Consider the following 26,970-nt stretch of genomic DNA (forward strand, 5'->3'; position numbering starts at 1 on the left):
CACTTACACACAAACATTTTTCTATCAGATTTGGCAGTTTTTGTACGTTATGAAAAAGAGTTTGGCCAGGGTGAAAGATTTTCTGTCTACCGGTACTTAAAGTGATCACGACAAACCATGTTCCCGACATCTACAAAGCAATTAGCTACCGGCTGCCACCTACTGATATTGAGGAGAATAACACGGTTACTCTGCCGAGCTGTAGACCGCGCCGACACTCAACACATTATTTGCGTATTATAATTACTGGTGTGCAAAAAATGTTTTTAAACCAAATAGGTGAAACTACATAATCTCCCACGGCACACCAGACTGTATCTCACGGCACAGTGGTTGAAAAACACTGAATTACTGTATATCGTGTCGGAGTCTGAAAATAAATAAAGTGGAGTGCAATTTATTTACGTGACAGCAACCTTTTCCAGAGAATATGTTTATTAAGTTAAAGTATACGCTCTCAGTGCACACACACACACACACACACACACACACACACACACACACACACACACACAATAAACAGTGTCCTACATAATCTCAATACATCTGAAATGAGAGAAAAAAAAAAAAGAGAGCATCCAAAATCCAAGCTGGTGGTTTGTGGGCATCCTGCTTGTGTTCATCTGTTGTAGAACTGCGAGGTGACCCAGGCCAGCCCCCACTTCAGATTGGTGAGCATGAACTTCAGCGCTTTGGTCCACTGCTCCTCGGAGTTGAACTGAGTCTTGATGGAGTAGGAGCCGCCGCTGCCGCCCGTGTCCTCGATCTTGCCTTTCTCCACGTCCATCCTGAGACAGGAACATCTCTAGTCATCACCGTGTGTTAAGTTAAAGTACCAATGATTGTCTCCACACACACTAGGTGTGGCGAAATTATTCTCTGCATTTGACCCATCACCCTAGGGAGGTGAGGGGAGCAGTGGGCAGCAGCGGTGGCTGCGCCCGGGAATCACCTTTAGTGATTTAACCCCCAATTCCAACTCTTGATGCTGAGTGCCAAGCAGGGAGGTAATGGGTCCCATTTTTATAGTCTTTGGTATGACTCGGCCGGGGTTTGAACTCACAACGTGTGTGTGTTCTGGCAATGCTTACTTAATGGGGACATCGCTCTGTTTACACAGTCACCTTTAGGGGACCTCTGACGGTATGGGGACAAAAAAACAGGTCCCCTAAAGAGAAACCTTTTTAAATGATAGATCCATTCTGAAGATGCCCAAGTGATTTTTAAGCTTTGGCCCATAAAACATGTTTACTGGTTAGTTTGAGTGTTTTCCCATATATGAAATACGAACGAAAAAAAGCAGAAATCAGCCCCTTAAATCAGGGGTAGGGAACCTATGGCTCTCGTGCCAGATGTGGCTCTTTTGATGACTGCATCTGGCTCTCAGATAAATCTTAGCTGACATTGCTTAACACGCTAAGTAATGAATAATTCCGCTGGTAATCACAGTGTTAAAAAAAAACGTTCAAAATATAAAACATTCTCATGCATTTGAATCCATCCATCTGTTTTCTACCGCTACTGTTCAAGAAGTCGCATTAATGGTAAGAGGTATTTATTATTTGTTAGCTTCAGAATAACAATGTTATTAAAAAGAATAAGAGACTTATTATACTCTAAAAATGTTGGTTCTACTTAAAAATGCATGCATTTAGTTGTATTCAGTGTTAAAAAATAATACATGGCTCTCACGGAAATACATTTGAAAATATTTGGCTTTCATGGCTCTCTCAGCCAAAAAAGGTTCCCGACCACTGCCTCAAGTCATTCAGAAGCAAGGAAATTATAAAACGATCTTGCTGAATAGACAATATTCCATCTTCATCATCATGTCTTATGCAGTGCAATCGCCTTTCTTTCTTAGAGTTTTGTGCGCAACGGTGCCAATTTGCACGTTTTCTAGAATATAAACACAGAACCTTGGCTGCAGAACTGTTTTAAAAAACATATATATTTTTTTGTAAATAAAACAATATGTGAACAAATAAATATACAAAACGAATTGTTATACCAATTATATAACAATAGTGTCACAATAAATAGATGCATGTATAATTTAATAGGGGTGCTGAAAAAAATGGATTCACATCCAAATCTCTGTTCTAAATTTGAAAAATCAATTTTTCAATACAGCTTACGAGTTTTTCCGGACACAATAGTGTCGGCTAATAGTCGCGCTGGGTGAGCGGTTCAACGCCGCTATTCGGCGTTAATATTTTGACCAAAACATCCGGTCTCACTCATTAGCTTGCAGCTAGAAAGGGACATAACTTGTTTTTGCAACCACGGAAGCAAAGACTGAAACTTGTATCCGATTCTACTAACTACCGGTACTTACTGCAGTGTTTTTCAACCTTTTTTGAGCCAAGACACATTTTTTGCGTTGAAAAAATCCAGAGGCACACCACCAGCAGAAATCATTAAACTATGAAACTCAGTAGACAATAAAAAGTTGTCGCAATTGTTGGATATGACTTTAAACCATAACCACGCATGCATCAATATAGCTCTTGTCTCAAAGTAGGTGTACTGTCACCACCTTATTTTGAGTTTTTTGGTGTTTCCCTGTTGCAGTTTCATGTCTTCCTTTGAGCGCTGTTCCCCACACCTGCTTTGTTTTAGCAATCAAGAACCTTTAAGTTGTTGCTATCTTTTTTTGTGTGGACATTCACTGCAAAAACTGGAATCTAAGTAAGATGAAATATCTCAAATAAGGACATACTTGCCAACCTTGAGACCTCCGATTTCGGGACTGGGGCGTGGTTGTGGGCGGGGCGTGGTTAAGAGGGGAGGTGTATATTGACATATATATATATATATATATATATATATATATATATATACATATATATATATATATATATATATACATCCTGAAAATATGCAAACAAAACTGTTTAGATAATTGATACTTCAAACTTGCATAAATAAATCTTAAGGATATAATATAACTTGGCTTCTGAGAGCTTCAAAATGTAATGAATAAAATGCTAAAGTTGTTGATAAACAAGCAATTATTTTAATAATTAAATATGGTCATTGTAAATGAATTATTATGATCATTTAAAATTCATTATTTCATATATGTTTATTTTAATGTATAATTCTATGGCTGGATGTAATAAGGAGTCAGAAAAAATACAAATAAAAACACAATTAATTTTGATGTTTTTAGCAAAATATAGTAAAAATGTATTTAGTTTTTTTTGTAATTAATAAATATATTTATTTTTAGGTAAGATAAACATAATACTACAATGTATCTCTAGTCTGGATGATTTAGTTCTTGTCACCCTGTTGTCCTCCCGTCATAAAAAAAAGGCTGTCCTCACTCAGGTCCGCATGGAGCTGGAGGGGGTGTGGCCTCCAGCTCCGGCTGAAAATCGGGAGATTTTCGGGAGAATATTTGTCCCGGGAGGTTTTCGGGAGAGGCGCTGAATTTCGGGAGTCTCCCGGAAAATTCGGGAGGGTTGGCAAGTATGAATAAGGGTGATATTTGCTTATTTTCTGTCTGATAAGATCATTCTTCTCACTAAGCAAATTTTATGTTAGAGTGTTTTACTTGTTTAAGGGTTTTGGTCCTAAATGATCTCAGTAAGATATTGCAGCTTGTAGCTCATATGTTATGACCTATATTGAGTAAAACATGCTTGAAACTAGAATATCAACTGATGCAAAGCTGTGTCATCAACACTCACAAGTATAAAACTACTTTTTTAAAGTAATATTTTCTTACTTCAAGCATGAAAAAAAAAAAATGATGCCGAGCGCATATCATTATGTCAAGCTAATGGCACTCGCATTTACTTACTTTAAGAATATTTTTCAACTTTTTGAGCAAAAAGGTCTCTTTTTTTTTCTACCAAGAAAAGTGCACTTGTTATTAGTGACAATATACTTATTTTAAGGTATTTTTGGCTTCATTGAGGTTAGCTGTTGACCCCGACTTAAACAAGTTGAAATACATATTCGGGTGTTACCATTTAGTGGTCAATTGTACGGAATATGTACTTCACTGTGCAACCTACTGATACAAATCTCAATCAATCAAAAAGCTAATTTTACTTGTTTTGGAAAGTCTTGACAAGCCGAATTTTCTTGTGCTATTGGCAGATGATTTTGCTTAGTTCAAACAAAATACCCCAAATCGTGTTGGAGTGTTTTACTCTCAGGGCGTTCAATCGTTCCCAACTGGACTGCTTGGTTTGTCTTGGAAGACGTTTCGCCGCTCATCCAAGCAGGCTTCAGACTTGGATTAGATCTAGTCTAATCTAAATCTATGAGCACAAACTGATGAAGTCTACTCGGATGAGCAGCGAAAACATCTTCTAAGACAAACCAAGCAGTTCAGTTGCGAACGATTGAACGCCCTGAGATGACAACGACCTGGACAAATGACAACCTTCATAGGTATGGACTTTTTTAGTCTTGATAAACCACTTTGTGAGCACTAAATGATTATATTTGTATCTCCTCCCAGTATAATAGCGTCCTTCATCATTGCGCGAAGTCGGCCATCAGGAACGAGGACAAGACGTTGCACTGATTCTTCATTAAGGTGAGTTTATGCGTGCGTGATATTTTTGTCGTAAATGTTCCTCATCTAACCTGTACGGGAGACAGAAGCCAGTGTCGCCTTTTTCCACCTCCTCTTTAAACTGCTGCACGCAGTCCAGGAAGGCCACCATGGCGTGGTCGAATTTATTGTCCCAGAAGAACCGGAGGCCACCAGAACAGTACAGTGGAAGCTCCTGCAGGAAAAAATGGCGAGAATGAGAACGTGAGCCTGAACGGTGAATTTTGAAGGGCTTATAATGACCTTTGCCTTATCGCTCAGCGACTCCAGGTATGAATGGTTTCCATAAGGGACCAGGCGATATCTGTGGAGTTCAGGTAACATTAGTACAGGGGTCGGCAACCTTTACCAGTCAAAGAGCCATTTTGACCAGTTTCACAAATTAAAGTAAACAATGGGAGCCACAAAAATCTTTTGAAATTTAACATGAAATAACATTGTATACGAAGTTTTTTTTTTACTTTGTGCTACGTATTAATCAAGGGTCTCAGACACGCGTCCCACACCTTAATATGAAAATGTAATGTTAGTGCGGCCCGCGGGTTTTATATGAATGACGCTTCACAGCGTCATACTTGACAAGCCATAGTCTGCCGATTTTTCCGGCAGACTACGAATTTCAGGGCAACTATTCTCTCGAACGTGCCATGATGGTACAGCATTTAGCGCTCACTACAACCAACATGCCGGCCCAGCCACACGTTGTATGAGGCTTCTACTTGAACACGTAAGTGACAGCAAGGCATACTTGGTCAACAACCACACAGGTTACACTGACGGTGGCGGTATAAAAAACTTTAACACTCTTACTAATATTGCGCCACACTGTGAACCCACACCAAACAAGAATAACAAACACATTTCGGGAGAACATCTGCACCGTAACACAACATAAACACAACAAAACAAATACCCAGAATCCCATGCAGCCCTAACTCTTCCGGGCTACATTATACACCTCCGCTACCAAACCCCGCCCACCTCAACCGAGCACAGAGAGGGCGGGGGGGTTGATGTGTGAGGGAGCAGGGTTGGGGTGGGGGCGGGGTTTGGTGGTAGCAGGGGTGTATAATGGAGCCCGGAAGAGTCAGGGCTGCATGGGATTCTGGGTATTTGTTCTGTTGTGTTTATGTTGTGTTAAGGTGCAGATGTTCTCCCGAAATGTGTTTGTCATTCTTGTTTGGTTTTGGTTCAAAGTGTGGCGCATTATTAGTAAGAGTGTTAAAGTTGTTTTATATGGCCACCGTCAGTGTAACCTGTGTGGCTGTTGACCAAGTATGCCTTGCTGTCACTAATGTGTGCTAGCAGAAAATGCATATAACAAAAGCCTGGGCTGGCACGCTGATAATGCAGATTGTAGAGGGTGCTAAATTCTATACCGTCACGGCACGCCCTTATTATTATTGCAAGGGTGAAAATCGGAGAATATTAATTACGGAAGGTTTCTGCGAGAGGCACTGAAATCCGGAAGTCTCCCGGGAAAATCAGGGGGCCGGCAAGTATGCAGCTGAGCCGCATCAGAGTGATCAAAGAGCCGCATGCGGCTCCGGAGCCGCGGGTTGCCGACCCCTGCATTAGTACAATCAAACACAAGACTTCCATCCAATATGGATTCGAAGTGACATTGTCAGCGAGGTATTAATGATGGTTTGAAGTGGTGGCACCTCTGGAAACGCAGCCCCATCTTGTTGGCCAGAGCGTGCAGCAGCAGCACCGTCTGACCCCAGGCGGCGTTTATCTCGTTCCACTCCACAGGAACGCTGGGAAGTCGACCCAGACGGAAGTTGTTGATGGTTCCGAACTGGCCACTGTGCCTGGACAGGTAGAAACAATTGAGACATACAATTATGTACAGTATGTACAGTGCACAGGAAATTCTTCTTCTTTTCTTGTCTTAGAAGCATGTGGTTATATGACAGTTTCCCATTTCTTTACACAGTCTTTTGCATTGTCGTTGAACTCTGCGAGATCTTTTAAGCTGCACTGGGTGGGTAGCAGAGGACGGACAAGGCAGTGCTGCATCGTGTGGTCCTCTTCTCCGCATTTGCAGGTGGTTGGGCCGGTTTTGTAGCCCCATCTGGCCATAGCAGCTTTTGATTGCCCTGTTCCTGTTCTCAGGCGGTTTAGTGTCTTCCACTGGACCCATGCTGTTTCTGACCCGGGGGGCAGGTTCGCAGAAGGGGGGATTCCCATGTCAATAGGAGGGGGGTCTTTCTCTAGTCTTTGTGTCCGTAGCTGGAGTCTGGTTTCTTCCCGAGATGTTGTTAGGGGCTTGACATTGCCGAGGAAGCTTCTCCTTGACTTCAGACGTTGGGCTGAGGGTTCACGTCCATAGAGGAGGTGGCGTTCATCACTGGTAGCTTTTGTGAACTCTACTCGGCTGGCAACTTCCCGTCTCACGTCTGCAGGGGCAATGCCAGCGAGGATAGTAGGTTGTCCAGGTTGGTAGGCTTCAAGTAACCAGTGATCAAGCGGCAGGTGTTGTTCAGTGCTGGGTCGAGTTTCTTGGCATGGGTTGATCTCTCCCAGACAGGACATGCACAGGAAATAGATCATGTGTGAGGATGAAGAAGTACCGCACATTTATTTTGAACTAAATTCTCTTGTTCAGGGGAACATTTGCAGAGAGTTAAGTCTTGGCTTCTTCCTCACAAAGTAGAAATAAAAACAGAAGCACTACACTATGTTTGGCAACCGTCCTCTACATCAGTGGTCCCCAACCACCGGTCCGTGGATCGATTGGTACCGGGCCGCACAAGAAATAATAAAAAAATATATACATATTTATTTATTTATTTAAAAAAAAAAATTAAATCAACATAAAAAACACAAGATACACTTACAATTAATTAGTGCACCAACCCAAACCTCCCTCCCCCAAAAGGGTTGTTTCTTTCTGTTATTAATATTTCTGGTTTCTGGTACACTCCCCACGGTTAGTATTACCATTTTAAATAGAAATGATCGTAAAACCGTGATTGACAATACTTTGACAAACAACTCGCAGACAGGTGACATTACTCATTTACTGGAGACGCAAGCTACCACTAATATTACATGACCTATTCACGTTTTCTCCATTAAAAAAACAATATATCCTAGTCCAAACATATTGTTGTCTGAGCCACTAAGATACAGTAGTTTAAAACCTAGAGCAGTGGTTCTTAACCTGGTTGGAGGTACCGAACCCCACCAGTTTCATATGCGCATTCACCGAACCCTTCTTTAGTGAAAAATAAAATGTTTTTTTTTTCAAATTCAAGACAAAGTTATATGTTTTTGGTAACACTTTAGTATGGGGAACATATTCTAAGTAACAAAGACTTAATTTTGAGTTTTTTGGACACTAGGGCAGGGGTCGGCAACCCGCGGCTCTAGAGCCGCATGCGGCTCTTTAGTGCCGCCCTAGTGGCTCTCTGGAGCTTTTTCAGAAATGTATGAAAAATGGAAAAAGATGAGGGGAAAACAATCTATTTTTTGTTTTAATATGGTTTTTGTAGGAGGACAAACATGACACAAACCTCCCTAATTGTTATAAAGCACACTGTTTATATTGCTTCACTGATTCGAGTATTTGGCGAGCGCTGTTTTGTCCTACTAATTTTGGCGGTCCTTGAACTCACCATAGTTTGTTTACATGTAAAACTTTCTAGGACGTGTTTTATGCCACTTCTTTTTCTGTCTCATTTTGTCCACCAAACTTTTAAGGTTGTGCATGAAAGGTGAGTTTTGTTGATGTTATTGACTTGTTGGAGTGCTAATCAGACATATTTGGTCACTGCATGACTGCAAGCTAATCGATGCTAACATGCTATTTAGGCTAGCTATATGTACCGTACATATTGCATCTTAATGCCTCATTTGTAGCTATATTTGAGGTCATTTAGTTTCCTTTAAGTCCTCTTAATTCAATTTATATCTCATGACACACTATCTGTATGTAATATGGCTTTTTTGCGGCTCCAGACGGATTTGTTTTTGTATTTTTGGTCCAATATGGCTCTTTCAACATTTTGGGTTGCCGACCCCTGCACTAGGGGAACATATTCTAAGTAACAAAGACTTAATTTAGAGTTATTTGGTGAGGGTTAGGGCCAGGGTTAGAGTGTTAGGATTATAATAAGGCCATGCCGAATAAGGCATTAATAAGTACTTAATAATGACTAGTTAAGAGGCAATATGTTACTAATTTGCATGTTAATAAGCAACTAATTAATGGTGAATATGTTCCCCATACTAAAGTGTTACTATGTTTTATTACTGGTGCACAAAATGAACCGTGCATGAACATCACCTTGTTCAAAGAACAAAACCAACACAGTGCATAAACTCACAACAAATTACACACCTGCAAGTCAGTCTGACTTCTGCTGTTGCTGTATCCGTAATACGCCGATAGGGAGAAGTTTTTATTTACACGATGAGTCGGGTGTGTCTTGACCTCCGCCGAACCCCCTAGGGTTCGATCGAACCCAGGTTAAGAAGCACTGACCTAGAGGCTGTGCTCTCTTAGAACAAAGTGATCGATCAGTACGCAAAGGAATGACAACGGGAAGTGTATTTGCTTGACGTCACAAAAACCGGACGTTTTAAAAAATAAAAAACTTTTACAAATTCAAACAGAAGGATAAATACAAATAATATGGCTCTTAAGTAGCCAGAACAATATTTGTATACAACATATTTCTGCAATGAAAGTAGATTGTGGCTATTTACTCGTTGTATTTAATTGCAAGTGTGTATGAGGACTTTTTCAGCACATTCAACAATACCGTGCTATGAAATTGTTATATTGTTACATCCCTACTGTACTTACCAGATGTGAAAAGTGGCGTTGAAGACGTTGGTTTTCTTGAGTCGATCCAGTTGAATCTGGCAGTAACGCATCTGGTTGTCGACGCTCTTCAGCTCGTCATCCAGCTCCAGCTGTTGACGTTTAAACTCGCTGTACTCCTTTTGGTACCTAAAACAACACATGCGCGCGACAAATCTAACTTTCTGACCACGTGTCACGTTATAAACGTTCCTACTCACTGCAGCTCTTCTGTTTCCAGCTGCTGAGACTGCACGCGGCTTTGAGCCAACTCCTGGGCCACAGAAGCTCTCTGCTCCTCCACGGCCTCCAGCTCCTGGACCAAAGACGCCTCCTCATCCTTCAGCTGCTGCAGCTCCGTCAGCAGCGTCTCCTCGTCCTCCACCTGCAGCTGAGACAGCAGCTCCAGACATTGCCTGAGGACGACATATTAAAGTCCACATTAAGTCACCTACAAAGGTAACCACCTTATTGTTAATTTAAGTCATTTTACCACATTAAAAACACAGAGTAAACAAACTAGAAAATAACTAATATATGCAGTTAAATATAACTGAAGTATAGTATACACAATGTAAAATTTAATTAAGTTAATTGTTATTGTTGAAATTGAGTAATAAAGCAAAATTATACAAATCAAAATAGATACAATTAAATACATAACTGTAAAATATTAGAAGTACTTAAATAAATCAATTAACATCTGAATCTCGATCTAATTTATTCTTATTAAATACCAATTTAAAATTTTCAAAAATATGTTTTTAGGCCATCTCTGGCTTACTCGCTGCACGTGTACATCATACGACAGCAGCCAAGAGGATCTTTTGTAACCTGTAAACTGTTTTGAAAAGCATTTATCATAATAGTTATACCAAATAATATATTGTGAGAATCGGCTTGAATCAGAGAATCGAGTTGAATTGAGAATCAATTCTGAATCGATCAGTATTGAATTCAATCATGAGTTGTTTTCTTTAGAGGGCTTTTTGAGCGGAATAGTGTACTTCCATTAGCTGCATTGTTAGCCACTTCGTACCTGCCGTCTTTTACGAATTAGAATACATTAAAAAAAACGTGTTGTCTTACATGGGGATTGTGAATGATAGGCAAAATTCCGGAAAAAAAAGTGCAGGTCCCCTTTAATGTCCAAACACAGAAATTATCCCAAAAAACATTAAAACAAAAAAGCAATGAGGAAAATGCAGAAATGAAAAATGCTTATTGTTTAAAAATATGAAATCGAGACAATTATTTAGCTTGTAACATGATAAAAAGTACAATAAACAAATTAAAAAAGTTACAACTAAATATAACTATACAATATACAACATTTAATTCAGTACACTCAAATATTAACTAAAACCACTCATTTATCTAAACAGGTAGTAAGTTAGTGATAGGAATATACACAACTAAATATAATAAACTATAAAATATAAAAACAAGAAAATATACTAAAATCAGTCAGTATTACTGCATTAATCTTTAAATATGATACAAATCAGATACATTTTAAATAAGTTAACCCTTTTAAAAATTACTTTTTGCTAACTATTTTAAAGTATAGAATAGAATAGAATGGACTTTATTGTCATTATATTTGCATATAACGAGATTAAGGACTCCAACTTAAGGTGCGGTAGTGGGAACAAATATGGGATAAAAATAAATTACACAAGAGGTAAAAAGATAAAACTAAGAATTGAAATAAACAGACTACTATCCAATAAAAATAATAAGCAATCCTGTCCAATATACAAAACACTATACAAAATACTGTACAATATACAGAGCAAGACAAGAGTATTTTGCTGTTAGCTTAGTATTTTGTGTTTTAAAATTAAATTCACACACTTTAACTGTGTCAAACTTGTTGACATAAAATTATTGATAAAAACAATACATTCATTAGAAAAAATGTTAATATACTTTAAAAAAATGTGGAATGAAACATAAATACTAGGGCATTTCAATGCACACCTTATGTACCACAAAAAAGAGACTGTTGAGCTCACTTGTAATTCTGACATTCATTTTCCGTGATGTTAAGCTGTGTGTCCAGGTTGTCCAACAGCGTGTCGGTGCATTCCTCACACAGCGGGTGGTCCACGTCCGTCTGACCGGACATGATATCAAACAGGTCACTTGTCACCTAGAAAGGACACATAAAATCAACACCTAAATCGCCTGTTCACTCCTGTGTGTTTATTGCGTAAAAAGACGCTATATACTTTCAGTCTGCGGCTTAGATTTTCCATGGTGCCTCCGTCTGACGCATCTCCTATCAGTGTGAAGCTGTTGGCGCTCTCTGTGGACATCATCCTGCTGAGAAAGCTAAGATGTAAACGTCCATCCATTCATTATGTGGAATGATTTGGTGGTTTAAGTGCTCACCGTGCAGGTGGGATGTATTTCCTGGACACCCCATCTTGCTTGTTTTCTACAAAGGTCTCCTGCAATCAAGATAATACAATATTTTTAAGCTGTATTCAATGTCCTTTATAACTTTTAATTTTTTTTTATTTACCTCTGTTGTCTCTCCTTCACTGCTGTCTGTCTGCTTGCTGGGAGTGACAGTCACCAAAGGAGCTGAGGTTGAACATGCACAAGCGTCACGTGATAATATATGTTGCAGATTTATCAAACATAAGTATTGTTTGTTCAAAGGCATACCAATAAGTTCGTGGATAGTGACCCTGTCCAACACGTTGAAGGAAGTGTCCAACTTAAGAGGCTGGCAGCAGCGTTGACACACGAAGCTAACCTGCATTGTTGTGCTCGACGTCTTGGAGCCCTCCATCATTCGCTAGCAATAAAACAATAAATAGTTCTGCATGAATCAAATACCGTAGCCACTAAATATGTGATTTGATCATACTTCTCACTTGCTAGTTTACGTGTTTGCTACCCCCAAGTCAGCTAGCGGCTACATGCTAGTTAAAGAGCAGCGTCGTTAAAAATGTACGGTTACCTTAAGTAAAGCGTCCAAAATCCACTCTGGTGACCGTTACTTCATAATAAATATGACAAAGTCACTTTTGGAAATGAGAAATACATCTCAAGTTAATAGAAAAATTACAACTAAATAGTGCGTGCCTCGTACTTCTTTACTTCCGTATTGATGTTTACGGTTTTTTTCTTCGTTTGAACAGAACAAAACAAGAATACAACATTGCCCCCTAGTGGTTGATGAAATACTATCGGAAATTGTTTTTCCCCCAAAATGTAATGGCAAAATTAAAGTTGGAGACAGGTTAAATATGATTGTACATACATGATTTATTTTTAATAAAATATGCATATATATATACATATATATATGGGACAGCGTGGCGCAGTGAAGAGTGGCCGTGCGCAACCCGAGGGTCCCTGGTTCAATCCCCACCTAGTACCAACCTCGTCATGTCCGTTGTGTCCTGAGCAAGACACTTCACCCTTGCTCCTGATGGGTGCTGGTTAGCGCCTTGCATGGCAGCTCCCTCCATCAGTGTGTGAATGTGTGTGTGAATGGGTAAATGTGGAAGTAGTGTCAAAGCGCTTTGAGTACCTTGAAGGTAGAAAAGCGCTATACAAGTACAACCCATTTATATATATATGTATATATATACACACACACACATGCATCCCTTAGTATTTTATTTTATTTTATTTTATTTATGTTATAAACTTTATTTATAATATGAACATTTACATTCAATCAAGAAATAATAATAAACAAAACAAGTACAGAAACAGTACAAAACAGCGCCAGGGGGTTGTAAACTCAATAAAGTAACTAAAATAGAATGCAATATATACATATATGTAACAAAATTAGAGATGTCCGATAATATCGGCCTGCCGGTATTATCGGCCGACAAAGTCATTTAAATGTAATAATGGACATTATTGGTATCGTTTTTTTTATTATTGGTATCGTTTTTTTTTGTTTTTGTTTTTTGTTTTGTTTGTTTTTTTAATTAAATCAACATAAAAAACAGAAGATACACTTACAATTAGTGCACCAACCCAAAAAACCTCCCTCACACTCATTCGCACAAAAGGGTTGTTTCTTTCTGTTATTAATATTCTGGTTCCTACATTATATATCAATATAGATCAATACAGTCTGCAAGGGATACAGTCCGTAAGCACACATGATTGTGCGTGCTGCTGGTCCACTAATAGTACTAACCTTTAACAGTTAATTTTACTAATTTTCATTAATTACTAGTTTCTATGTAACTGTTTTTGTATTGTTTTACTTTCTTTTTTATTCGAGAAAATGTTTGTAATTTATTTATCTTATTTTATGATTTTTTTTTTAAAAAGGACCTTATCTTCACCATACCTGGTTGTCCAAATTTGGCATAATAATGTGTTAATTCCACGACTGTATATATCGGTATCGGTTGATATTGGTATCGGTAATTAAGAGTTGGACAATATCGGAATATCGGATATCCCTAAACAAAATGTAAAGCCATAGGCTCACACAAGTTCCATAAATAATCCAAATTTGGAACACAGCATCATAGTTTTCACAACTTTTTGGTTGTTAGAGGTAGAGAGCATTTTAATGTAGAGTTCTAATTCTTTTTTAAATTCACAAAAAACAGGTCGGTATTGAGAAACTTACATTTATGAATATAAAACTCAGCCAATAGTATAATGAGGTTGCAAAGGTAAAATTCCTTTTCAATTTTTATTTTTTTCATACAGTGTAAATCCAAATAGCACATCTTTAAAACAAAGCACACATTTCCGTAGTGGCGTTTACGTCCTCTTCTTTCTTCATTTACTTTCATTCCTCCCAGGCTGTTCGAACCCCAAAAAAAAAAAACTGAAAAAAATGCAATTTCTTGCAATATTCTTCTTTCCCATTGTGTATCGTTCCTGTCCATTTTTATAAAGTAAACAAATAAATACGTTTACGTCCTCCAGTTGACTGATGAACATTATCACATAATTTATTCAGAAAATATAAATAACGACAAATAAAGGTAGAATACTATTAACCGCCACATGTAAGTGTAAAAAAAACCCAACAACATTATGATTTGTACAATTTCAGAATGTGCTTGTTCTATTTTTAAACAAAGAAAACAATTTGGAGTTGACTTTATTTTCAAGTTATCGGGCCGTGATTTTTTATCTACTAATACAAGTTTCAATCAATCAATCAAACCAGTCAACCATTTTTTTCTCCATGTGGCCCCCTATCTAAAATGAGTTTGACACCCCTGGTCTTGACCATTTGTTTGAAAAATTAGCAAATTCAGTAATAAACATGTGTACCTTTTTTTGTTTTGATTCAGATTTGCCAAAAATTCACGTCATTATTTATAATTTCGAACGCTGATTAGGTGTAGTGTAGGGCAGTGGTCCCCAACCTTTTTGTCACTGCGGACCGGTCAACGCTTGTAAATTTGTGTATTTATTTTATTTTATTATTAATTTTTTTTGTCATAAAAAATACAATCATGTGTGCTTACGGACTATATCCCTGCAGACTATTGATCTATAATGATATATAATGTAGGAACCAGAAATATTAATAACAGAAAGAAACAACCCTTTTGTGTGAATGAGTGTAAATGGGGGAGGGAGTTTTTTTGGGTTGGTGCACTAATTGTGTTTTTATGTTGATTTAATAAAAAATAATAATAATAAAAACATTTTTTATTTTTTTTATTATTTCTTGTGCGGCCCGGTACCAATCGATCCACGGACCGGTATCGGGCCGCGGCCCGGTGGTTGGGGACCACTGGTGTAGGGGGTGTCAATGTGCTGCTTAATCCAGTTGACAAATGTATAAACGTTGGCGTACACACCAGGTAAAATATAAGAACGTTTTTTTTTCCTTTTTCCGGGATTGTGTCACACAATGGGCACATATCAAAATACGATTTAAATATTTTATTTGCAGTTAACAGCATATTTTTGTTTACGTTATAATACCAAGTGCACCATGTCATTCTAGCCTTTCACCAGTGAGAGGCGCTCAACAACAACAACAACAACTGTAACCTGCTCTTTAATGTAAACCACAGAAGAAGACAATAGTTGCGGGAAAACTGAAGGAAGCGAATCACAAAAACAATCACTCGGTTGTAAGAAAACGAGGTAAGACCCTTGCAAAAGGTTCATTTAACAACTAAACAGCAACATTTCGAAAACTTTGATCGTTTTAGTTAACGTGCGGCGCTGCCACTATGTTGGTGTCGTTTGTGTCAAATATAAATCAAGCGAACCTCCTGACTAAATCACATTGGAGCCAAGGCTCATAACTTGTTGTTCGGGGGTTTAAGTCGTAATGACGACGACCATGACGACACATCTTTCTTGGTAAAAACTCAGTAGTAATTCATACAAATGTAAATCCTCCCTCTGTCTTGCTGACGCAATGCAGAAACTTCGTAACGGTTTGTTTTGTTGCGTTTTAGATTAAGAAAAAAACATCATGGACCCTCCGAATGTCACCGAGGTCAAAAGGAGTATTGCTGTCATTTGGGAGACCCTACAATGTCCTATTTGGTAAATAGACAATACTTGTATTATTCGTATTAAAGGGTGTTTTGGTTTAATCTATATCGTACTTATTGTCTTCTCTTTTTTCGTAGTTTGGAATTATTAAGTGAGCCGGTTTCTACCAAGTGTGACCATCAGTTTTGCAAGTAAGTACCAATGAGTATTGCAGGATTCTACTGTATGCACCTAAATGGAACTGCAATTTTAGTGGATTTGTTTTGCCTATCATTCATAATCCTTATGAAAATATATTCCCACATTAGCTGGACTTGTAAAATCATGGCATTAGAATTTAAAAAAACTAAACCCAAAACCAGTGAAGTTGGAACGTTGTGTAAATTGTATATAAAAACAGAATACAATGATCTGCAAATCCTTTATTATATTCAATCGAAAACACTGCATTGCCGAGAGCTCAAAACCACTCGTAAACGTTTTTGTGTGTCTGTATGCGGAGTAAAACTATGGAACAAACTGGACTTACAACACAAGCAATGCCAAACTATTAATCGATTTAAATTATTATACAAACATGGGGTCTGGTTCAAATATAGAGATGAGGGTCTTTAATTTGACCTGCTGCTATACTCTGTCTCAAAGTGTTAACATCTGCTCAATGTTTCCTTACCATTATTGCTATGTTGTCTATTACCATTGTTGGTATATTCATTATTCCTACATTGTTGATGCAAATTATTGTTACAGTGTAATAATTATTGTTACCTGTGGTAATGCCACTATGATACAACATCTGTATTATAATCCTCGAACAAAGTAAGAGTGAAACTCATGTGTATAATCACTGAATGGAGAACTGGGGGTGGGATTAAATAAGTTATCTTCTTCCCACTCCCATTCAGGCAAAACTGGACAATCATGCACTATATTAATTTATATTATTATGTTTTGTCAACTTGTACTTCTTTATGTCATTGCCTGAAATAAATGAAAAATGAAGACAAGATACTTAACGTTCGAACTGGTAAACTTTTTGTTGTTGTTGCAAATATAAGCTCATTTGGAATTTGATGCCTGCAACATGTTTCAAAAAAGCTGACACAAGTGGCAAAAAAGACCTGAGAAAGATGAGGAATGCTCGTCAAACACTTATTTGGAACATCCCACAGGTGAACAGGCTAATTTGGAAGAGGTGGGTGCCATGATTGGGTAAAAATGAGCTTCCATGAAATGCTCAGGCATTTACAAACAAGGACGGGGCGAGGGTCACCACTTTGTGAACAAATGTGTGAGCAAATTGTCCAACAGTTTGAGAACAACATTTCTCAATGAGCTATTGCAAGGAATTTAGGGATTTCACCATATACGGTCCGTAATATCATCAAAAGGTTCAGAGAATCTGGAGAAATCACTGCACGTAAGCGGCAAGGCCGAAAACCAACAGTGAAGTCTGTGACTTTTGATCCCCCAGGCAGTACTGCATCAAAAACCGACATCAGTGTGTAAAGGATATCACCACATTTTTGCCTATCATTCATAATCCTTATGTAAGACAAGAACAAAAGTGTTTTTATTTTTCTAATGCATTCCAACTCATAAGTAAATGCTAGCAAAAGTCAGCTAACAATTGAGCTAATGAGATTTTCTCTATTCCGTCTATAAAGCGCTCCAAAAAACATCCAAAAACCTCCGTTTTATGTACGTAAGTATATATGTAATTTAGTAACAATCACATTCTTATTAACATGTAATATTTTAAGCATACAGCGGCATCTTCATTTCACAGACGTATTTCGGCATTTGCTATTCCTGATAAACAACAACACTACTAAAGGCAGCCTTCATGAGAGACAATAACTACTTTGGGACAAATGATGCTCTTACCTTATCTTTTTAGTCTGATTGTACAGACATTGAGCTACAATTTTTAGAAGCTTTGTGATTAGAAGATTCCAGCTTTTGTGAAACACTATGCATACTGCAGAAGTATTGCTAAAAGCTGAACAACATTCACAAACATAATAAAACAATTACTTACTGTACAATGTCTGCTCTCACTGGGATGCTGACTAATGTGATGTTTTATATCTTCCCGTTTAGATGAAAACATTTTCATACTCACGCAGGTTGAAATAAAAAAAAGGGCCGCAAATGAGAGTCTGTACGTGTCGTTCTCGCAATCTCTGGGTATAAGTTAAATGTCAAAGTTGACCAGTTTCTTGGTTTTTAACCTTCCTTCTACTATGCAGGAGAGATGCATGATTTATAATGTAGAATTAACTTTCACCAACTCAGAGTCGATGTAGCAGCTCACCGGCTCAGTATGCTAATACTGGAGCTGCATAAGCTAGTTCGCTCTGTGGGATCACGGCACTGCTAAAAATAGTTTGTCTGCGTTGGCGCTTGTAATACCGATATCGCTAATACTTGGTTATTATTCAGGTCATGAGATGTAAATGGATGGTTTTTTTTTAGAGGGCTTTATGGGCGGAATGGTGTACTTCCATTAGCTGCATTGTTAGCCACTTTGGACTAGCCGTCTTTTACAAATTAGAATATATTAAAAAAAACTTGTTGTCTTACATGGGGATTATGAATAATAGGCAAAATTCCCCCAAAAAATGCAGTTCCCCTTTAACGACCAAACACATAAATTATCCAAAAAAACATTAAAACAAAAATGCAATGAGGAAAATGCAGAAATGAAAAATACTTAACTCTATGAGATATAACACATGCAAAAGATGAATGCTGCAAATACCAGGAACACGCACAAACCCCAAAAACAATCGTACAAGAGAAATGTTGCAAGACCACAGAACAAAACCGAAGTTTGCTCGTCTACAAGTGGAGCTGGCCCTGAATTTTTCTTGATGACTAACATTCTACACGTCTTAAAAATAATGATTTTGGTATAGCAGCAATTTTTTTTTGCATTATTTTTTTTATCTGGGACGGCGTGGCGCAGTGGAAGAATGGCCGTGCGCGACCCGAGGGTCCCTGGTTCAATCCCCACCTAGTACCAACCTCGTCATGTCCGTTGTGTCCTGAGCAAGACACTTCACCCTTGCTCCTGATGGGTGCTAGTTAGCGCCTTGCATGGCAGCTCCCTCCATCAGTGTGTGAATGTGTGTGTGAATGGGTAAATGTGGAAGTAGTGTCAAAGCGCTTTGAGTACCTTGAAGGTAGAAAAGCGCTATACAACAAATTTATCATTTATCATTTATCTTCCAGTGTTTATGTGATTGCTGCATTTTTCTGTGTGATCCGTTTTATGGTATTTTTTTGGATAATTTCTGTATTTGCAGCACTTGGATGTTGCTGCACGTTTGCCATTGTCTGCGACGAGCATTCATAATTTTAATCAATGCTATGACGTTTTGCTTTTTCCTCCCATGTTTAGGTTTTGCATGCTGAAGCTTCTGGACAACACCAAACTAAACAGAGCCAACTGCCCAGTGTGTAAAGAAAAAATAACAAAAAGGTTGGGTGTATATTTATGTTGACATTCTCTAGGAATCTGTTAGGAAACTTTTTTTTGGGTCAAATGCAGGAGCTTGCAGGAGAGTCCGGGGTTTCAGAGGCTTGTCACAGGACTGCAAGCTATGATCCATGCTTATGAACATGACACCGGCACAAACTGTAAGTACAGTCATTATTTAACCGCATATAGGACGACCATGAAAATACAACACCCCAGTTCAATTTTATTTCTTTCATCATGTTTGTAATAATCACATCTTCTTGATTCTGCTTCTTTAGTCACCATTACCGTATTTTTCGGAGTATAAGTCGCACCGGCCGAAAATGCATAATAAAGAAGGAAAAAAACATAAGTCGCACTGGAGTATAAGTCGCATTTTTTGGGGGAAATTTATTTGATAAAACCCAACACCAAGAATAGACATTTGAAAGGCAATTTAAAATAAATAAAGAATAGTGAACAACAGGCTGAATAAGTGTACGTTATATGATGCATAAATAACCAACTGAGAACGTGCCTGGTATGTTAACGTAACATATTCAAGTAAGAGTCATTCAAATAACTATAACATATAGAACATGCTATACGTTTACCAAACAATCTGTCACTCCTAATCGCTAGATCCCATGAAATCTTATACGTCTAGTCTCTTACGTGAATGAGCTAAATATTATTGATATTTTACGGTAATGTGTTAATAATTTCACACATAAGTCCGCTCCTGAGTATAAGTCGCACCCCCAAACTATGAAAAAAAATGGCGACTTATAGTCCGAAAAATACGGTACCTTAAAATTAGCATCCTAAATCCACATGCTTGTAGTTCAGACCACATTTAAAAAAAGAGGCTTTTGTGCAATTTGTGAAGCGTTCAGAGTTGTAGCATTGTTGAATATGCCACTAGACCAGGAATGTCAAACAAAGTTTTACTCAGAGGCTGCATGGAGGAAAATCTATTCCCACGTGGGCTGGACTAGTAAAATCATGGCATAATAACTTAAAAATACAAAACCCAAAACGAGTGAAGTTGGCACGTTGTGTAAATGGTAAATAAAAACAGAATACAATGATTTTCAAATCTTTTTCAACTTATATTCAATTGAATGGACTGCAAAGACAAGATACTTAGTGTTCGAACTGGTAAACTTTATTTTTTGCAAATATTAGCTCATTTGAAATTTGATGCCTGCAACATGTTTCAAAAAAGCTGGCACAAGTGGCAAAAAAGAGTGAGAAAGTTGAGGCATGCTCATCAAACACTTATTTGGAACATCCCATAGGTGAACAGGCTAACTGGGAACGGGTGGGTGCCATGATTGGGTATAAAAAGTATCTTCCATAAAATGCTCAGTCATTCACAAACAAGGATTGGGCGAGGGTCACCACTTTGTGAACAAATGCGGGAGCAAATTGTCGAACACTTTAAGAACAAAATTTCTCAACGAGCTATTGCAAGGAATTTAGGGATTTCACCATCTACGGTCGTAATATCATCAAAAGGTTCAGAGAATCTGGAGAAATCACTGCACGTAAGCGATGATATTACGGACCTTCGATCCCTCAGGCAGTACTGCATCAAAAAGCGACATCAGTGTGTAAAGGATATCACCACATGGGCTCAGGAACACTTCAGAAAACCACTGTCAGTAACTTCAGTTTGTCGCTACATCTGTAAGTGCAAGTTAAAACTCTACTATGCAAAGTAAAAGCCAGTTATCAACAACACCCAGAAATGCCGCCGGCTTCGCTGGGCCCGAGCTCATCTAAGATGGACTGATGCAAAGTGGAAAAGTGTTCTGTGGTCTGACGAGTCCACATTTCAAATTGTTTTTGGAAACTGGATGTTGTGTCCTCCGGACCAAAGAGGAAAAGAACCATCCGGACTGTTATATGCGCAAAGTTAAAAAAACAGCATCTGTGATGGTATGGGGGTGTATTAGTGCCCAAGGCATGGGTAACTTACACATCTGTGAAGGCACCATTAATGCTGAAAAGGTACCGTATTTTCCGCACCATAAGGCGCCCTGGGTTAAAAGCCGCGCCTTCAATGAACGGCATATTTCAAAACTTTGTCCACCTATAAGCCGCCCGGTGTTGTAAGCCGCATCTAACTGCGCTAAAGGAATGTCAAAAAAACAGTCAGATAGGTCAGTCAAACTTTAATAATATATTAAAAACCAGCGTTCTAACAACTCTGTTCACTCCCAAAATGTACGCAAATGTGCAATCACAAACATACGTATATCAACATGGACAGAGCTGCGTGAAAAAAGCCATCCGGCCTCTTCGCGTAAACTTAAACTTACCTTAACCACTCGCTCATCTTTTCTTCATCCATCCCTTCGAGTTAGCTTTTATGATGACGCCGGCTGGAAAGGTCTCTTTTGGCAAGGTCTTCCTTTTGAATATCACCATGGGTGGAAGTTTCATTAGCATGGCAAGCTAGAACCACAGTGAAGGATGACTTCTCATTCCCTGTGGTGCGAATATTCACCGTACGTGCTCCCGTTCCACAGTGCGGTTCACAGGAATATCAGTTGCTGTGAAATACGGTAGTAATCCGTGTGCGGATGGAGAGATTGCGTCTTTTCATGAACCGGATCCTTGTCGCTTTGTAGGAGCCATTTTGTGGTCTTTACAGATGTAAACACACAAAGGAAATGAAACGTACGGTGATATCCGCGCGCTTTTTCTTCTTCTACGCGGGCGGGTGGTTGCTTACAGTAGAAGAAGCGCTTCCTGTTCTATGGGGGCGGGTGCTTACCTTGGCGGTTGCTTGCGTAGAAGAAGAAGCGCTTCCTGTTCTACCGGGAAAAAAGATGGCGGCTGTTTACCGAAGTTGCGAGACCGAAACTTTATGAAAATGAATCTTAATATTTATCCATATATAAAGCGCACCGGGTTAAAAGCCGCACTGTCAGCTTTTGAGTAAATTTGTGGTTTTTAGGTGCGGCTAATAGTGCGGAAAATACGGTACATACAGATTTTGGAGCAACATATGTTGCCATCCAAGCAACGTCTTTTTCATGGACGCCCCTGCTTATTTCAGCAAGACAATGCCAAGTCACATTTTGCATGTGTTACAACAGCGTGACCTCGTAGTAAAAGAGTGCGGGTACTTAGACTGGCCTGCTTGTAGTCCAGACCTGTCTCCCATTGAAAATGTGTGGTGCATTATGAAGCCTAAATACGACACCGAAGACCCCGGACTGTTGAACAACTTAAGCTGTTCATCAAGCAAGAATGGGAAAGAATTACACCTGAAAAGCTTAAAAAATTGGTCTCCTCAGTTCCCAAATGTTTACTGAGTGTTAAAAGGAAAGGCCATGTAACACAGTGGTAAAATGCCCCTAAGCCAACTTTTTTGCAATGTGTTGCTGCCATTAAATTCTAAGTTAATGTATATCGGCAAAAAAACATGTTTCTCAGTTTGAAAATTAAATATCTTGTCTTTGCAGTCTATTCAATTAAATATAAGTTGAAAAGGATTTGCAAATCATTGTATTCGGTTTTTATTTACGATTTACATAACGTGCCAACTTCACTGGTTTTGGGTTTCTTACAACTACGACAACTTCAGATTGTTTACTTTGTTTTACTTTGGCCCAAAATAGAACAAGCACATTCTGAAAATGTACTTATCACAAATAATCCTCCTGACAAAACACTTTGTTAGTTGAAAATTCTGAGGAAAATATTTGTGCAGTTGCAAAAACACCATGAAGAGCACAATAAACTTAGACTTCGTCTCAGTGTATCTACAAAGACATTAACCTGCAAGTCACAGCCTATCTGTGATTGACCAAAATACAATATAAATAAAAACTATCAAATACAGTGAAACCTTGATTCATGAACTTAGTTCTTGAACATGGTTTGTAAATAGCAAAGTTTGTATAGTGAAGCTAGCGTTCAGCAGTCTGATAGCTTTAGGTAAGAAGCTGTCTCTGAGTCTGGTGGTTTTACTCCTTATACTCTGCAGCTGCTTGCCTGAAGGGAGCTCATTACTGAGAAAACTTGCTCACAAAGATATGTGGTTTCCCATTCTTCCGTGAATGAATAGGAGGAGGATTTTTCTGGAACACTCTGCATCCACTTTTCTCTTTTTTGACAGTGTTACGTTCCCAGATGGCTCTGAGTCTAGGGATCTTAGGAGAACACAGCATAAAAGTGCATAAACTAAATGAGGTGTAAATTAAAGACATCAAAGCCAAGAATTGAAAACAAAACTAGTGTTGTTGAAAAGTAACCATGGGGAGGGGGTAACAACAAGACACGACACTAGCCTAGCTTGGGAATACAGGTGCTGTCAAAGAAATGAACAAAACATACCAAAAGACTCCTCTGAAAAAGAAAGGTAAGCTTACTAACTAAAGCTATTTCATTAGCATAAACCAAAAACCTACCTACTTACTCTAGCCAAAGAGGGGGTCCAAAACCTACAAGGGTGACAGCCACCACCAAGCCTGGTGTCTTTATACACAAACAAATCCTACGTGTGTAGTGTATAGAGGCCTCAGTCTAACATTTCCCAAGACTAGGCTGCAGATACTTACAAAAGTTGAAAGGTAAAAAAAAAAAAATGAAGACAAAGAAACAGGTGGCACAAGTTAATTGGCTGGCTGATTAACAGGTAAAATGAGGAGCAGCTGGGAACAGGAACCGGTTGATTGGCAGCGGAGGCAGTGAATGAGTGTGACCTGAAGAAACACAAAACAAACAAACCACCACTACATGCAACGTAACAGACAGACATCTTGTGGAAATGAAGGAGCGAAAGCACAATTTGTTTGATGCAGAAGATGTAAAACGGCAGGTTTTACGTTGAGTCAAAGGGGAGTGGCCGCAGCCCCGCTTTACTGTGAACCTCTTGCTTGGCATACTTGCTCGGCCCCGGTATAAACCCTTAGCTTGCCTAACAGAATTGCTATTGCGACATCCAGTGGACACATTGAGAACAGCAGTTTTTTTAATTTAGAAATGCAGCTCATTTTTACTCATCTCGCGGACAGGATTAAACCTGTTTGGCCGCATGTTTGACATTCCTGCTCTAGACTCCAAATATAAGACAATATGTCTTTTTCAGTCCGTTTTCCCGAGCAAATATACACATTTTCAAATCTTTTATGTGGTTGGACTGAATTAAATGAGATGTTTTCCATTCACAGACTTCACTGGGCTGGCCCAGGACGGTCAAAAATCATGGTGAGTTGTGTGTAATTAAAGCAACACCTACATTTTCACTGATAGCTGGTTGCTATGGTGATGATTTTAATTGTGAACAGTGTGACAGCTGGTGGGAAGAACATACAGGTTAACGATGTCAACATGGTGGACGTTAACGTGGCTCTTCCGAGTTCTCACTCGTCAACTATAGCAGGTAAAAACAGTGGTAAACAAATACATACAAGTTAGGACATACACTGTTATCAATAACTACGGAACACCAGGTTATTAATCGTATTGCAGGTAAAAGAAATATGCAGTTAACACTTATAAAACGACTTGCTGTAATATTATCGGGGTTAGTTGGGAATTTTTGGATCCAGTAGAATATTTTCTCAAGTTCTTCCACACCAAACTCATCCAATCATTGGGGGGACAATATATCAATATTGCCATTTATTAGTATAGTATTGTCAGGGTAATTAATTGAGAAAATTAAAGATGAAATAAAACAATGTTTTTGACACTAATCTATATTGATATATTTAATAATAATTTTTAAAAGTTCTGTTTTTTTTTGTTTTTTTGTTTATTTTCATTTTCTTGGTATGAAAATATTGATGAACAGCCGACATCATGTTTAAATTGCAAAGTCAACAGTTTCTCTTCTGGTTGAGGCCAAGTAATGCATTCAAGGTGGCCCCAATTGCTTCAAGATTAATGCGACTAATCAACTCAATTCCACATGATTGATTAATGTTAATGATTAATTAATTCATAATTAGGCCCATCTTCTAGCGATATACAAGCAATAGATTAACTAGAGCCAATAAAAACAAACAATTAGCTAAGAGACAGCTCTTATCTCTTTGTGGGCTCTGTACCGAGGATGTCGTTGTGGCTTGTGCAGCCCTTTGAGACACTTGTGATTTAGGGCTATATAAATAAACATTGATTGATTGATTGATTGATTGATTGATTGATTATCTCAAAACACTAAGTTAGGGCACGTGTAAGTTGAGGTACCACTGTATTTCATTTAACAGCAATACAAATGTTTTAAAGAAATTAGCCCTTTTATGTGCAACACCAATGTCCACTGCAAAGGATGCTGGCTGTCAGGGGGATATAGGGTTTCCCATACATTTAGTTGATTGTGACGGCCTGCCACAGCAAAATAAAAGCTGCCACACCTTTAAAAATGTGGGATTTATATGTGAAAACAAATTATATTAATATAATGTAGTGTTCAGAGGAAAGCACACAATGTCTCATGCTCTTTTTAACTTTTATTGCCAATCTAATGCTAACAATCGGCCCAATTCCAACACCTATTCCCTCCTGTGCACACACATCCGTCTGTGTGCTTCATTTTCGGACACACAACACCACCTTCCTGTTCACGATCATTGGAACGAACATCAATAACACGTGAACATAAACATTAACACCAGCAGGTCATGACAGTATGAGTTGATATATATACTGTATATGTTTATATTTATATATGTATTTATGTATGTATGTATATATATATATATATATATATATATATATATATATATATATATATATATATATATATATATATGTGTTTATGTGTGTATATATATATATACATATGTATATACTGTATGTGTTGTGTATTGTATATTATATATATATTTGAACACTTTTGACAAATAATGGACCAAAAATTTGGCCGCTGAGAAAAGACTGATCAGCGAAACAGCGCTGCTGAAACAGGATGATGTAAGCAAAATGCAAGGGACTGTCTGGAGCGAAGGCAGCCTGTTTGCGATGTCGGCGTACGTTATATCCGAGATATACCCGTGGACAGCGATCTACAAAATGTGCAACGTGCAAATATTAAGAGGACAGTGGCATCTTTTTAAAGAGAGAAAGGCTAGATCAACAGCACAAAGTATGTTCATCGCAGACATATAGGGACAGAAGTACAGTCTCTAATAACGCCAGAAAAAGATGCTATATTTTTTGCTAGTTGTTTTTAAGAAAGAACAAGGTACTAAAATGATTGGAGAAGTCTCTAGAAACTTGATGTAAGAAAAATATATGCTAATACTAATATATAATAACACGTTTTAAATGTAGATATAACCTTTTTTGCCTTTTTTAAAGAACGTATATGCATCATTGCATCACTAGTGGCTCTAGTTAATAATGAGAGAGTCCAGTCCATAGTGGGGCCAGCAGGGGATCATCTTGAATGGAGACATGTCAGCAGTGCAGAGACGTCCACCAGGAGTGGTCCACCCCGGGTCCCAACCTTTAACAGCTGGCGCGTCATCTGTGGTCACCTGATAACCTCTCCCCGCAGGAGAAGGGGTCAGAGCAGAAAAGAAAAGAGACGGCAGATGAACTGGTCTAAAAGGGGGGTCTATTTAAAAGCTAGAGTATACAAATGAGTTTTAAGATGGGACTTAAATGCTTCTTCTGAGG

General features: G+C 38.4%; 2 protein-coding genes across 4 annotated transcripts in view; one reads left to right on the top strand and one right to left on the bottom strand.

Moving 5' to 3' along the window:
* Window positions 1–531: 531 nt before the first annotated feature.
* Window positions 532–12,536, bottom strand: becn1 (beclin 1, autophagy related). 2 transcript variants are annotated; one of them, XM_061966687.2, is made up of 12 exons: window positions 12,364–12,536; window positions 12,066–12,198; window positions 11,920–11,981; window positions 11,787–11,845; window positions 11,624–11,714; window positions 11,408–11,544; window positions 9,611–9,805; window positions 9,393–9,539; window positions 6,241–6,390; window positions 4,820–4,880; window positions 4,609–4,751; window positions 532–788 (listed from the first exon to the last, which is right to left on the bottom strand). In XM_061966687.2, the coding sequence occupies exons 2-12, from the start codon at window positions 12,193–12,195 to the stop codon at window positions 620–622; spliced, it is 1,344 nt and encodes a 447-aa protein (XP_061822671.1). In that variant the 5' UTR covers window positions 12,196–12,198; window positions 12,364–12,536; the 3' UTR covers window positions 532–619. The 2 variants fall into 2 exon arrangements, with proteins under 2 accessions (XP_061822671.1, XP_061822670.1); XM_061966686.2 differs by having other exon boundaries at window positions 11,624–11,717.
* A 2,826-nt stretch (window positions 12,537–15,362) lies between these two features.
* Window positions 15,363–26,970, top strand: part of LOC133610429 (uncharacterized) — a 45,842-nt gene continuing 34,234 nt past the window's right edge. Inside the window, exons 1-7 of one of the 2 annotated variants that reach the window (XM_061966680.2) lie at window positions 15,363–15,497; window positions 15,818–15,908; window positions 15,995–16,048; window positions 19,264–19,344; window positions 19,414–19,502; window positions 24,513–24,549; window positions 24,630–24,724. In XM_061966680.2, coding sequence (XP_061822664.2) covers window positions 15,835–15,908; window positions 15,995–16,048; window positions 19,264–19,344; window positions 19,414–19,502; window positions 24,513–24,549; window positions 24,630–24,724 — 430 coding nt within the window. In that variant the 5' untranslated portion in view covers window positions 15,363–15,497; window positions 15,818–15,834. Of the gene's footprint in view, window positions 15,498–15,524; window positions 15,720–15,817; window positions 15,909–15,994; window positions 16,049–19,263; window positions 19,345–19,413; window positions 19,503–24,512; window positions 24,550–24,629; window positions 24,725–26,970 lie in introns of those variants that run through there. The other variant, XM_061966682.2, reaches the window with a different exon arrangement.

This window comes from Nerophis lumbriciformis, linkage group LG11 (genome assembly GCF_033978685.3).
Source record: "Nerophis lumbriciformis linkage group LG11, RoL_Nlum_v2.1, whole genome shotgun sequence".
Lineage (NCBI taxonomy): Eukaryota > Metazoa > Chordata > Actinopteri > Syngnathiformes > Syngnathidae > Nerophis > Nerophis lumbriciformis.